The sequence below is a fragment of the Ictalurus furcatus genome, chromosome 22 (assembly GCF_023375685.1).
Source record: "Ictalurus furcatus strain D&B chromosome 22, Billie_1.0, whole genome shotgun sequence".
NCBI lineage: Eukaryota > Metazoa > Chordata > Actinopteri > Siluriformes > Ictaluridae > Ictalurus > Ictalurus furcatus.
Window position 1 is genome coordinate 4,650,754 of NC_071276.1, and position 14,479 is coordinate 4,665,232.

The 14,479-nt window shown below is 38.5% G+C and overlaps 1 protein-coding gene across 4 annotated transcripts in view; it reads left to right on the top strand.

Annotated features, from left to right (window-relative positions):
• The window catches only part of wscd2 (WSC domain containing 2), a 71,538-nt gene extending 57,496 nt beyond the window's left edge, over nucleotides 1–14,042 (top strand). For all 4 annotated transcript variants that reach the window (XM_053610880.1, XM_053610883.1, XM_053610882.1 and 1 more), the window contains 5 exons: nucleotides 1,048–1,169; nucleotides 4,084–4,258; nucleotides 5,895–6,059; nucleotides 6,323–6,523; nucleotides 12,344–14,042. In XM_053610880.1, coding sequence (XP_053466855.1) covers nucleotides 1,048–1,169; nucleotides 4,084–4,258; nucleotides 5,895–6,059; nucleotides 6,323–6,523; nucleotides 12,344–12,696 — 1,016 coding nt within the window. In that variant the 3' untranslated portion in view covers nucleotides 12,697–14,042. The remainder of the gene's footprint in view (nucleotides 1–1,047; nucleotides 1,170–4,083; nucleotides 4,259–5,894; nucleotides 6,060–6,322; nucleotides 6,524–12,343) is intronic.
• Nucleotides 14,043–14,479: the final 437 nt, after the last annotated feature.

The window sequence follows — 14,479 nt, forward strand, 5'->3', positions numbered from 1 at the left end:
CCTGAATATCCTTCTTTTTATACGGCGCTAATGAGACAACCAGCAATCAATTAACCTACATGATTAAGGGTGGAAGGGGCCATACGAGGGCAACCAGAAGGAGGAAGGAAAAGGACGAGGGAAACTGAGCAACCTGACCTTGCTACATCAGGATGAGACCTTGTTGTGGTAGGAGGAGACGTTGTTTGTGTGTGCTGCGTTAGGAAGACACGTTGTTGTTTTATTTTTGATGTGTTAGGAAGAGACATTGCTGTTTGTCTTGCACTCATTTACAAATAAAGTTCAACAGATTCAATGTTCTATCTTCTTTCCTGTTTCCTCAGATTGAGTCTAATTAGTGAGTAAACACACTCATCATGTGACAGATTGTGTGTGTGTGTGTGTGTGTGTTCATACAACTAGTGGAGTAGCTGTTTCCTCTGAAAGTCCTTGGTTCCATTTTAAAGTGATTTATGCTAAAGGGATTTTTTTTTTCATTGCAATATTATGATCTTTTAGCAGGGTTTGGCTGAGACTGTTTCCGACCTTTCTATGTTATTCACACTCTGTGACATTTGAGCGGAACTCTACAAGCATTAATTCCTACAGGCATCAGTCATTTTAATCACTTTAATTAGTTCAATACAGCAGTGATGCTACTTTCTGTTTTTATTTTTTGTTTTTTGTGAGGAGCCTTTCTTGGGAGGACTTTCTCTAGTGTGAGCGTTTTGTAATAGTCAGTTCCACATTGTACAACAGTAAATATAACTATAAATGGATAAAAATAAGCAAAGTGTGTCGTTCATTAATGAGCAAAAAGCTACATTGACAGATTGCTGTGGTATAAGAGGAACAGAACATTTTGGGACATGCTGTTATAGGAAAATAATCAAGTCACTGTTACCATGCCAACATTGATTAACCACATGTGCCAAATTGTTTTATTCCTCATGTTTTTTCATTATTGTTGAATCAAACCCATAGTGGACTGATTATATATATATATATATATATATATATATTCATTCATTCATTCATTTAAATGTTTGTGTTGTGATTGTGTTTCAGATGGGAGTGCCATCTTTAAAGGCTGTTTCAGGAGACCGGACAACATCACACTAGCACTTCCTGCTGCTGCTGTCATTCAGAACATGTCCGTGGAGAAGTGTGTTGACATGTGCACAGAGAAGGTTTGTGTGTGTGTTCTCACACATAAAATTTGCTTGGTTGTGTGTATATGGGTGTAGTATTTCTCATAGTGGTTTTTTGTTGTTATAATAACTGGAAATCAGTGAGCAGAAAAAAACTCTAGGGGACATGTCAAATGAGAAAAATCGGTGTTTTTGAGGTACTGCGATTGTGGGCAAGTGGTGTACGTATACAGAAGCTGTTGTTTTAGCTCACTAAAAATCCATGTGCTCTCTTACATCTTTCTTCCAGTAAAAGTCTTCGCTCAAGTCGGAAAGTATGAACTCTTCAAGAGTAAAAGTAAAAGTAGAATAACGATATAGGAAAGAAAAAGGCGTCTGCCTCAGATCTCACACGGATTTTACTTACTGATGGTATTTTAGTTCTGCTTTCACCTAGGAATGTGCGAAAACATTATGTGACAAAGACAGCTGACTCAAGAACACGGGGAACTTGGGGTGAGATTGCACGTGAGCTGTAGTTGAAGGGAAAAAAAGAAAAGAAAGAAAATAGCAATTGGACCAATATGGCTTGGCTTCTTTTCAGCTGCTCTACATTTCATCTCCTGTTCCTACACACACTTTAGCTCAGAGACAGAGAGAGAGAGAGAGCTTATTAATATTGCAGGAAGCATTGGTGTTACATCAGCTCACCCCATACACCATCCACCATACACATACACTTTTACCCAGAAAGAGAGAGAACTGCACCTGATAAAGTGATTACTGAAGATGGTTGAGTTAGAACTTGATGTTCCTTTTTAACACTTGAGAGGAAGTTCAGGGTAAGAGTTAAGATTAAACCAAAACTCTAATCCTAGGCCTAAAATGAACCACATATGGTAAAATATTCTGAATCTTTTAGCTCTTTTTTTCAGGTACTATCAACTAACAGGTTTTAGCAATCTCTTTAACTCTTAGAAGCTCTTAACCTGAACTTCCTCTCAAAAATGTATGTGGGTAAAAACAAAGAGCTTTCCCAAGACCTTCGTAACCTTATTGTTGCGAAACATATTGATGGAATCGGATACGCATGTGTTTCAAAACTTCTGAATATTGTCATCAACCGGCCACGCACAGAAGCTCCTCACAAGATTTAGCCCAAGAGCCAAGGACCACTCGGGAAGAGCTCCAGAACCGCTTGGTGGCAGCAGATACCATCATCACAAAGAAAATAATAGGCAGTGCACTCCACCACCATAACCTACACGCTCACCCTGCAAGACTCCATTACTAAAGAAAAGGCATGTCAAAGCTTGTTTAAAGTTTGCTACAACTCATTTGGACAAGCCTATGAAATACTGGGAGAGTGTAGTCTGGTCAGACGAGAGCAAAATTGAACTTTTTGGCTGTCATACTACACACCATGTTTGGAGAAGAAATGGCACTGCACATCACCCTAAAAACACTACACCAACAGTGAAGTTGGAGGTGGAAGCATCATGGTGTGGAGCTGTTTTTCATCGTATGGTACTAGCAGCCTTCATATAATTGAAGGAATGATGAATGGAGCCCTTTACCAGGAGATTCTTGAGAAGAACCTGCTGCCATCCACCAGAATGATGAAGATGACATGGGTGGTCCTTCTAGAAGGACAACGATCCAAAGCATACAGCAAAGGAAACTCTCAATTGGTTTCAGAGAAAAAAAATGAAGGCGTTAGAATGGCCCAGTCAGTCACCTGACTTAAATCCAATTCAACAAGATTTAAAGACAATATGTTTAGAAGAACGGGCCAAAATCACACCTGAATACTGCAACCCATTAATTTCTTCATACAGGAAGCGTCTTGAAGCGGTCATTACAAACAAAGGCTTCTCCGATACGTATTAAATAAATTTCAGTTAGCATGTTCAATACTTTTCTCCTGTGTCATTCCTCTTTATTACACATAACTTAATCTATGGACTTTAATGTTTGGATTTCTGTATATTTGCAGATTTCTTGAGCTAATACCAAAGTCTGGTGAAAATTTCATGTGAATAGCCTCATTGGAAATATATTTACTGAAATAAATGTTGATGCATTCAATATTTATTTCCCCCACTGTACATCATGTGACGTATGTAAGCACGTTACATGTGTATGTTCATGACAGCACAATCAGAAAAATACTGAACAAGTACAGATTTCAGGGAAGGGTGGCTAGGAAAAAGTTTCTTATCACCAAAAATAATATGGCAGCATGGCTTAGGTTTGCAAAATGGCATCTCAACATATCACATACATTCAGGAACAATATCCTTTGGACTGATGAGACTTAGGTGTTGATGTTTTGTCATCACGCCAATGGCAAGGTCCAGACCGCAACCCCAGTCAGATGTGGCAGGATCTAAAGAGAGCTGTGCATAAAAGGAATGCCCTCAAACATCAATGAAATGAAGCAATGTTGTAAAGAAGAGTGGGCCAAAAGAAATTATTTCAAAATAATGTGAGAGACTAATAAACTCCTACATAAAACATTTACTTCAAGTTATTGGTGCTAAAGGTGGTTCTACATGTTATTGAATTCAAAGTGTACTTATTATTTTCCACCTGGGTTCTGAATGTTGGTTTACTTTTTGGTAAGAAATGACTACGTATTGAAATATGTTGGATTTTTGTTGTTGTTGTTGTTGACACCTGAGGTTATTTGTTTGTTTATCGAAGTTGGTAAGACGACACAATTGTTATTTAGGCCCTGATAAATGAAAAAAGAATTGACGGAGGGTGTACTTTATTTTTCCCCCCAAGTCTGTAAGTGTTAATTAAACACGGGGGGGGGGGGGGGGGGGATTGCTGTTTGCAGTTGGTGTATAGTGTTTCATTAATTATCTGCATTAATGATTATATCAATGGAAGGTCTTCACAAGGATAGTGAGACGTGTTTGTGTGTGTGTGTGTGTGTGTGTGTCTGTCCGTGTGTGTGTGTGTGCAGGAGTTTTCTCTGGCTGCTTTGGCTGGGATTAAATGCCACTGTGGTTTCCCCACCACCCTCTTCACCCTACACGAGCCTGAGGAAGAGGATTTGTGCCTTAATCGCTGTGCAGCCGAGGACTTCGAGAGCTGTGGCAATGACGACTACTTTATAGTTTACCAAACACAAGTGCAAGGTAATGGCAATGTAGTCGGACTGGAATACTTTCTCACTCAAGCCAAAGACAGAAAAGCACCATCAAATTTACCACCTAAATTTCCACTATTTCCATTTTCGGCACGTTTTCATGACTGGTTCATGCCATTGATCAAGCATTGCCACAAGTCTGGTTCAAGATGCCTGTCCATTGTTATTAGCTTTTTCATTGTTATTACATTTACATTTTTTCTTTGTCAATTGTCCTTGGGTTTTGGGAAGGTGCTACAGAAGTAAGAAATAAAACCGAAGCAAAGTCAGTGATCTTCAGTATCTCTTGCAGTCACTGTTTTTGAGACTAATGCAGTGAGCTCAGCTAATTTGTATGCTGATATGACTTCAGCCTGAGCTGCAATAAATTCTGATGTTAATACACTAATTATGTGTCTATATTATTTTTAATGCAGAGGCATAGGTTGAGTATAGTGCACAAGAATGTAGACATACAATAAGAAAAATTAGAACGATCGCATGAGATTAAAATCACACTATGAAAACATTTTTTTTTTTCTTCGGTGTATATGTATATAGTTTGTATATACATTATATGGGCTGACTGGCCAGTTTGATGATGAAGAGGGTTTAGATCTGCATAGTGACTCAGTGTTATTAAGACATATGATGACTTTCCTAAGCAAGCATCTTTCACTTCCCTATGTATGCATAATGACGTTATAGCACATGAGTTTCACCACCAAATAAAGTCTCTCTAAATGTCCCAAAAACGCTGCCCATGCAGATTCATCCTTATCCAATTGCATTTTTGTTCTCATGTAGGCTTTAACATGGGTGAATTTTACCAAATTACCAAATGAATGTGAATATAAAATGAATACAGAGCTTTCTATAAGTACTGAGAATGACCTCTATAAGGTACATACCCCAGCTAGAATAGCTGGACTCAAGTGTGAAATCATTGAATCAAGTGTTCTAGGCATTTCTTCTCAGTCATATATGTGGTATTTATTGCTGTGGTCCATCACCCATCACACCGATCTACATAGATAGCCTAATAAGCTCTAATTATAAAGATAATAATGAAGCAACCTCAAAATATACAAGTAACGTAGCTTAAAGCTGTACCACAAAACACGCAAAGACACAATACCAACCAGATAATGAGACGATTAACTAGCAGTGACAGCTGGTCACAAATAGAACATTTTTCTTTATACAGTATCGGTATCTCAGCTTTACTGTTCTGAAACCATTATGGATAAATCATGTTGCACATCATCTCATCATAAACATAAAACTATTATGCATACACACAAGAACACACATACTGAATAGTTGTTGTTTTTTTAAAGTCAACCACACAAAGCTTACAGGTCTGTTAATGTAATTTTTAATTTAATTGGACAATCTTCGCTTAGTCTATTAACTTCTAGTTTCTTCTGCAAAGAAATTTTTAAACAGTGACTGAGAAAATAAATCACCTTGTTCACGTTTACTATAGCCTCTATTGTTAGCTATATTTGCCATGTAGTCACTGCAGAATTTTCAAAATACTCATGATTTGAATGATCAGCTATATTTGACTTATAATGTGTACATTTCGGCATAACAATTCCTTTATTTGCAGTCTCATTTTTTTATGTTTTATTCCTCCATAGACAATCGATGTATGGACCGGCGGTTCCTGCCCACACGTTCGAAAAAGCTGACAGCTTTAGCAAGCTTCCCTGGAGCTGGAAATACATGGGCTCGCCACCTCATCGAGTTGGCCACTGGATATTACACAGGGAGTTACTACTTTGATGGTTCACTATACAACAAGGGTGAGTGTGGGCAGCATTTCTCACTGTTGGTGTATAAGGTATCACAGTTAACTAAAACTTGTTCAACCTGTTCTCTTTGTCTGTTGATTTTATTTTAATTTTATTTTTTAAATCATTTAATTAATATATTAAAATACCAAAAATTTCATACCTTAGTGGAAATAATATTTATGGAAATAGACACAGAAAAATCCTTCCCTATATAAAATATTTATCATTCTCACACAGACAGAATATAAACATTAAAATATCTGGCTCTGCAGGTTTTAAAGGAGAGAGGGACCACTGGCGTAGTGGCAGGACAATTTGCATAAAGACACACGAGAGTGGCAAGAAAGAAATCGAGGCCTTCGACTCCAGCTTCCTGATGATTCGCAACCCCTACAAGGCCCTCATGGCTGAATTCAACCGGAAGTATGGCGGCCATATCGGATTCGCTTCTCAGGCCCACTGGAAAGGAAAAGGTGAGACTGAATATACAGAGGCGATTCTTGGACTGTCCAGGCCGCAGGAAGGGAAATCCATCTTGGCATTTTTTTTCCCTCGTTGATGCTTTTATAAAATATCAATACGCTGAGCCAACCTTAGGATAGCGGTCTGAAAGTCTTAGCATTATATTCTGCATGCTAGATGTACCGCTAGATCGAGCTTCCCAATTAAAGAGCCATCGTTATGTCATGTGGGCTATAACAAAACACTTTTAGTAAAATGTTGGGTTTTGTACTCTGTATAGCTATACTTTAAAAGACCAAGCTTTGAACAAAATGTTGAATTCCACTAAGAAAGCTATCTAAATTATTCAAATGACATGCTTCAAACCAAGTGCCAACCTACTGCTTAATTATTTTGTTATTAGATGATCTCCACCACTTACCAGAGTTTTGCTTCCTCTTTTCAACTTCTTCTTGTTTTGCTTCTTTCTTTTCTGTTTTCCAAGCAAGTTCTCTTCCATTTGAGAAGCACAAAATAAACTTACACAAGTCCCACACGTGAGTGAGATGGGGCCGCTTTAGGGGGATTCCTCGTATAGCATTGTACGTTCCACCCATCGGTGGATTTTGGGGCGAGTTATATATTTTGTGTGTTGACATTTTCATGAACTCAGTGTTGGCCTTCAGGGCACCCCTCAAAACTCATATCAAAACATGTTATGCTTGCCATTTGTAATGTGTCTTAGGCGATGGTAGAATATATAAGTTTTCAAGACTCGAGTCACACTAATACTGATGTAATTTTGTTATGATGTAATTTTAAACACTACCTCACTACTTTCACCTCCATTGTTTCCAATGAATGGTAGGAAATGGATCTGTGATTTATTCTCAGTGTGATTCACACCTTTTCAGAGTTTTTGGGGCTTGCCTACAGTTTTATGTCTTTCCTACCTTAACTTTTCCAGAAAAATTCAGTCCAGGACTTTGTCACCATCATCAGTTACATAGCAACTGAAGGAAAATCATTAAGAAGAATGGAGTTCATTGCTCGAGTACAGTTCCAGAGACTTGTCAAATGCCAAAGAGCACTAAAGCTGTTTTGGTTGTCTCTCTTGGGCTTACTATGATTTTTATGTTTTACATTTACATTTACATTTATTCACTTAGCAGTCACTTTTATCCAAAGCGACTTACAAATGAGAAAAATACAAGCAAAGCGATATATCAAGCAGAGAACAATGTTTTATGTTTATGTTGTTGTTGTTGTTGTTTTTTCCCCTTTGTCACCCATCCATAGATTAACAATTCATTTGAAATCTTGTTGGATGTTGGTTTACCCAGTAAATGTAAGTGGTCATTTATGAAAGGGAAATTGTTTATGCGATGGACAATAAGAGAACGCCAACAAGGGTAGGGCTTTGAATCATGAATGATGATGGACTATTAAAGAAACAGGCTATTAAAGTTAAAGCTATCAGTTATGGGGAAATCACCTTGCCTGCATATTTACACATCTAATAATATGAATTATTAATTACAAACCACTGGTTTGTCCGTTGTCTATAATAATTGAGTTATAATCAATTCTAATCAGTAATACACAATTTATTATTGTTGCCTTTTAAACTGACGTATCGTCTGATTGTGATGATCCAAATCATCTATTGTTTGTTACACTCGTACTTTTTACCTGAACACTGAACACAGCCCTATGAAACATATTCCACAAGCCACATGTTCAGCAGGAAGGTGGATCATGCGCAGAAGAAAATTAGTTCTCTCATTCTTTTTATTTTTAAATTACTTTTTTTGAAAGTAACATACAGATCCCCAAATTATTGATTGAAAATACATAATTAAAAATTCATAGAACTGCAGCCTTTTTTCTTTCTTTAATATGTCGTGACACACATATTTTACAGTTCCTGCAAATTTCAAGGTATTTTACTTCACACATACTGTAGATACCACAGTTTTATGTTCATATGCATGGTGATGGGGTCAGGAATGAGGTCTTCAGCATTATGTACATGAACTTTATTTCCCACCATTTCTGAATACCTCCATTTATAATAAGAGCTTTATTTATCACAAAGCGCTTTGAGTTGTTTAAGTAATTTGGTAGTTTTGTTTCAAAATGACCTCAGTGGGGAAGTTTTTTGGAAATACCCCCAGCAACACTGGGCTTCTTTTGCAGAACTTGTGTCTGTGTATTATACCTGGGTGTTTCCATGATTGGGGTTCCATTTGTGACCCACAGGTATTACATTTACTAATATGTATGTAAAGTAAAGACACACAGCGGAATCAAAATCAAATTGCTCAAAGGATCAAAATGCCAAACATTAAAAAAGGGGGTTCCAATGTAGTTGTTTATTTATGGAGGCACATAAGGGATATACTGAGGCAAAAGGCTGTTGGAGTATCTTTTGGTGATGAAATAAAGCTCACCAGCATATATGGTGAAGGCCTTAAACTGGAATGGCATTAAAGCTGAAGATGGAAAGGCATTATCCAGTTACGCACCCTTTCTTCGAGGATGCTGCAATCTGTCACAGAACTTGCAATACATGGAAGAACTCAACCTACCCTCTAACCTAAGGCTTATTGTTTCAAAACTCCCTCATAAGTTAAAAGAAAGGTGGAGTTCTGCAGCATTTGATATCCTGGAGCAAAGGAAAACAAAGGCTATCTTCTGTGTTCTTGTTAACTTCATGGCAAGGTAGGCTAGAATTATGCAAGATCCTCTTTTTGGTGGCATACATAAACCATTCTACAGTAAGAGGGTGATGCAGGCCAAGTCTGTGTGATACAAGCTTGCATTTAAGTCGAAGAGCAAGAGCAGTAGCTTCGCCTGCACAGTGGGAGCTGCACCTGATAGACCTGTTGAGCTTTCTGCAATAGAGCACTTAAAAAAGAAAGTCCTGGATGACAAGCCAATTGTTTCTAAATTTACAATGGTGCACATGTCATATATTAATGTGAAGAGTTGCTATGCAAGTCTCATAATGAGCGTGTGGAATTACTGTATATAAAGGGCATTTGCTTTGGATGCTTAGATAAAGGGTATATGAGTAAAGATTGTGAAAGGTGCCTTAAATGTTCTGTGTTCAAAAAGCCACCCAAGCATTCTGAACATTCAGAAGACTAACGGTGAACTTCAGAAGAAGGAACAGAGAGGAAATGAGTCTGAAAAGGCTGTGAGCAGTGGACTTATATAGCTGGAAAAATAAAGGCTTGGAATACAGGGAATTCATGGACTACATTTTGAAGTGTGGACATGCTGAGCTTGTACCTGAAGAACAACTGAAACTGAAGAATGGAAAGGGGCGGTACATACCTTACCACAGGGTCTATCATCCCAAGAAAGTTTGTGGGTGGTGTTTGGTTGTACTGCATCATATCAAGGAACATCTCTCAACAGTGAACTTATACAAGGTCCAAACCTTACAAATTCTTTGATTGGAGTCCTGATATTCTTTCGCCTTGAGAACATGGTTATCATGGCTGATGTGGAGAAGATGTTTCATCAAGTCAAGATGAATTTGAAGAAATTCCAAACGTCTTGCTCAATCATGGAAACATTGGCTGCATGGACTTCAGGGTCTTACAGACATCAAGATCACTTGCTGCTTCAAGCCGAGGAACTCTGTGATGTAAGTAAATCTGGAAATGGCACTGCGACCTATTTAAGACCGACCAACAGACGTGACAAAGTACATGTGGACTTTGTTATGGTGAAATCTAGAGTGGCTCTATTAAATTGGATGACTATCCCACCTCTTGAGCTGACTGCTGCAGTTTTGGCAGTTCATGTTGATTGGACAGTGCCCACTGAAATGTAGTTGCAATTGGAACAGTCTGTATTTTGGACAGACAGTATGACTGTTCTGAAGTACATTAGAAATGAAAGCAGATGGTTCCACATCTTTGTTGCAAACCGTGTCAACATCATCAGGGGTACATCTGAAGTCTCACAGTGGAAACACATTCCTGACAAGGTAAACCCAGCAGATTATGCCTCCCATGGACTGCATGTTGAGGCGTTCCTAACAATAGAACCTGGATCAGTGGACCGAACTTCTTAATTGACTTACCACAACTTTGGCCTGATCCTCCATCCAAACTTGCAATCCTTCTAGATGACCCTGAGTTGAGAAGAGAGTCGAATTATAGTCAATGTCACAGTTACAAGCAACTATGATGCCACCAGCACATTCCTGAATTACTTTTCAAGCTGGAATAAATTCAGGAATGCTGTAGCATGGAAGCTCAAGTTCAAGAATTTAAGCTGTAAGAAAAGGCATAATGTGGAAGTGTTGACTGCATCAACAATGCTAAAGCTTCGGAAGACACATGATTCTGTGTCACCATTAGTCCAGGACATTGATAAAAATCCCTTTTAATCACTTTTATTAAACACCCTCCTCCCTTTTCACATGTCAGAGTTGATTATTTTGGACCGATAGACATTAAAAGAGGGCGAGGTATGGGAAAGCGGTATCATACTGACTCCTATATAAATGGATTCAGGCATTTTATTTCTAGAAGAGGCCATATGAAAGAGATAAGTTCAGACAATGGAACTAATTTTACCTTGACTGAAAAGGAGTTGAGGGAAGCTTTAAAGTCTTGAAATGTGAAACAGATAGAAAACAGTCTCCTTCCAAAAGGTGTGCAATGGACACTCAGTCCCCCTGCTGGTGACCATCACGGAGATGTTTGGGAATGATTGATCCAAATGATCAAAAGGATTTTCTTGTCTGTTACAAACTTACAACCGTTGGATGATGAGGCTCTGGCCAGAGTGATATGTGAGGTTGAATCCATTATGATCAGCTGTCCCTTAACAACAATTTCAGATGATCCCAATGACCTTGAACCACTAACCCCCGATCACTTACTCCAACTCAAGGTCCAACCCTTACCACCAGGATTATTTGGAAAACGGACCTGTACTCCAGAAGATGATGGTGACAAATACAATACATCGCAGACCTTTTTTGGACATGCTGGACATGAGCGACACAACAAAGGTGGTCTCATGTCAGGCGTCAGTCCTGTCCAGGAGATATTGTTGTGGTAACTGATTGTTCAGCACCACAAGGATCACAGATAATGGCAAGAGTCACTGAAGCCATACGTGATGGCAAAGGTCTGGTCTGGAGTGTATGACTCCAGACCAAGACAAACCAGCTACAATGGCCCATCAACAAGATATGACTTTTGGTAGAAGGCTTGGTTGAAACACAAGCTTCAGTTGAAACACAATCAAGTTTACTTTGAAACCAGTGCAGGCAAATCAAACCAATACATACAATACACTCCAATAGTACATTCAAAATAAAGTGTTTGCTCACAATTCAGCAGATATTCAGCACATCCAAATGCATCAATGTGATTAAAGGCAGGTTGCCACAGGTGAAGCAATTCTGATTCAAACTCAAGCTCCAGTTTCATTCAAACAAACAATTCCATTTCCTCATCGCAAAAATTGGCATCTTATCAAGTGAAAATATCTTGAATATAGTCAAAGTTCATTTGGAAAGTGGAGAACCCAGAGAACACATTAAATGCTACACGACAATAACTGAGATCAGGAAAGAACTGTAAGGCAGCAATGTTACCTGTACAAAAAAAAAACTGCCCAGTTTCGTTTTTGGTTAAACCATAATCCCATGCTTTCGAATCTGCAAAACCCTTTGCCCTTTGGCAGGTGTTATAATTAATATTATAATTTTAGATTTATTCTTATTTTAATATGTGCTTTTATTACTGTTTACAGTAGATATTCTAGTTCTTTCCTTTACCCCATTCTTAATTTCTCCTCGCTCTCTCACTGTGTTTCAGAATGGCCTGAGTTCGTAAAGAACTATGCACCGTGGTGGGCATCACATACACTCGACTGGCTCCAGTATGGTAAAAACGTACACCTTGTGCACTTCGAGGAGCTGAAGCTTGACCTTTTCACTCAGCTGAAGCGCATGGTTCTCTTCTTGGGCCTTGACGTATCAGAGGATCGGCTGTTGTGCGTCGTGGCACAAAAAGATGGCAACTTCAAGCGCTCGGGCCTCAGAAAGCTCGAGTATGATCCGTACACACCGGAGATGCGGGAAAAGATTGACAGCCTCATACGCAGCGTGGATGTTGTGCTGAAACTGAGGAACCTTTCAGGGATTCCAGATGATTATAGACCAAGATGATACAACCTCACACTCTTTGTTTATCCGCTTGTTTTTGTTCCTATAGTATTTTTGGGTTGGTGTTTTTTTTCTTCCCGATGAAAAAAACCCCCACAGTTTCCTTATTTTTTGTGGCTCAACCAAAAAAAATACCTTTAAGAAGGAGGAACACTAAGAACAATAAACCAGCACTTTGAGTTAGCAGATACAGAAGGATGAAAAGTTCCTAAAAGTCACATGACATGCTGATGGTAAAGCAAGACAATCTGGTAACTACAGACAGCCTACTATGATGGCTGTTGTGGGTGAAGCACTTTTTTATGTGCTGTCTCCTCTGTGTGTGTGTGTGTGTGTGTGTGTGTGTGTGTGTGTGTGTGTGTGTGTGTGTGTGGTCATGGAGACATGCTGTATTGATGCACAGTTTACTGGCCGGACCAACATTATGGCACTAGGTGGAGTAATGACATGTGCAGCTGAGTCTAAGCCTGATGTCATAACCTGATAGTTTTATGGCTTCATTCTGTTTTAGCTGCAATTCTGCAAAGAGAAACATAGTAGAGTAGACAATGAACAGAAATATGAGGCTTTTTTTGTTGAACATTTTTGTAAGGAAAATTTTCTTGCCACGAATTTCCAGTTTGCAAGATGAATGAAGGCATAAACAAACAAATAAACAATATGTAGTTAATACACTTCTCATCAAAGCTGGGGTATGAAAAATTGCACGAGATCTCGAAAGTACAGAGCAAGATGCTAAAAGCAAGTTTTCAATAATAAGAATGACAAAGTCACCTTGTTTTCCTCAATACAAACCTGGTTAGCCTTTAATATCAAAGCTGGGGAAAGAAAGAAAAAATGCGGATTTATAGATAACTCAAGATAAATAAAGCTTTTGACGGGCAGCATACATTATCCTAAACATAGATTAGGATTAGGATTAAAGTGGAATATGATCTCATCTCAGTCATGTTTAAGTTCCTGTGGTCACAGTGGACTAATTCTAACTCGTTCATGGCCACAAAACAGATGATAAACTCAGCGTTTTGGACCCTACCGTAGCTACACAGTGATCATTACTGTATTTTAACACTGTATTATTGTGTTTATGCAAAAAGCGATGAATTATAGGTGTAGAATAAGAATCTTGTATAGAGACATGGCAGAAGCTTTTAAACAAATGCTACCTATAACAAATGCCCTAATAACGCAACTTCCTCTCTACGTTCTATTTCAAGACTCTCTCTCTCTCTCTCTCTCTCTCTCTCTCTCTCTCTCTCTCTCTCTCTCTCTCGCTCTCTCAGAAAGCTCTTTGTTTTTTGAACAACATTATGAACTGCGACTGTGGGAGTTGTTTTCTTTGGAAAGAAGAGACCGTTGCCATTAAATCAGCTGGCGATCACTTTTTCAGTAAAACTTTATTAACTGTGGAAATGAACGTCCAAAAACAAAGAAAGAAAATGGCTCAAAGAACTGTGCATGTGCGAATGCCACCTTCTTCACACCAATGAGAAACTACAGACTTTGATATTAAAATACTGATCCATTAACCCCTGCATGACCTATTTAATTAACCACAGAGTATTCCCCTCTGTTTAATTTTACATTACATTACTCTGTTACGTTATCAAGCTGTTGTCAAGCATTATTTTACTGTTACCATGACAGTGTGTGCCTTGGACATTATAGGCCTCATTTAACAAGCTGAATAAAAACTCATTTATTTGTAAATCATTTGCAGGAACGTGTACAGGAGGTGGTATTCATGAAAATCCAGTTTGATTTTCCTGAGTTTGTATACATGTAA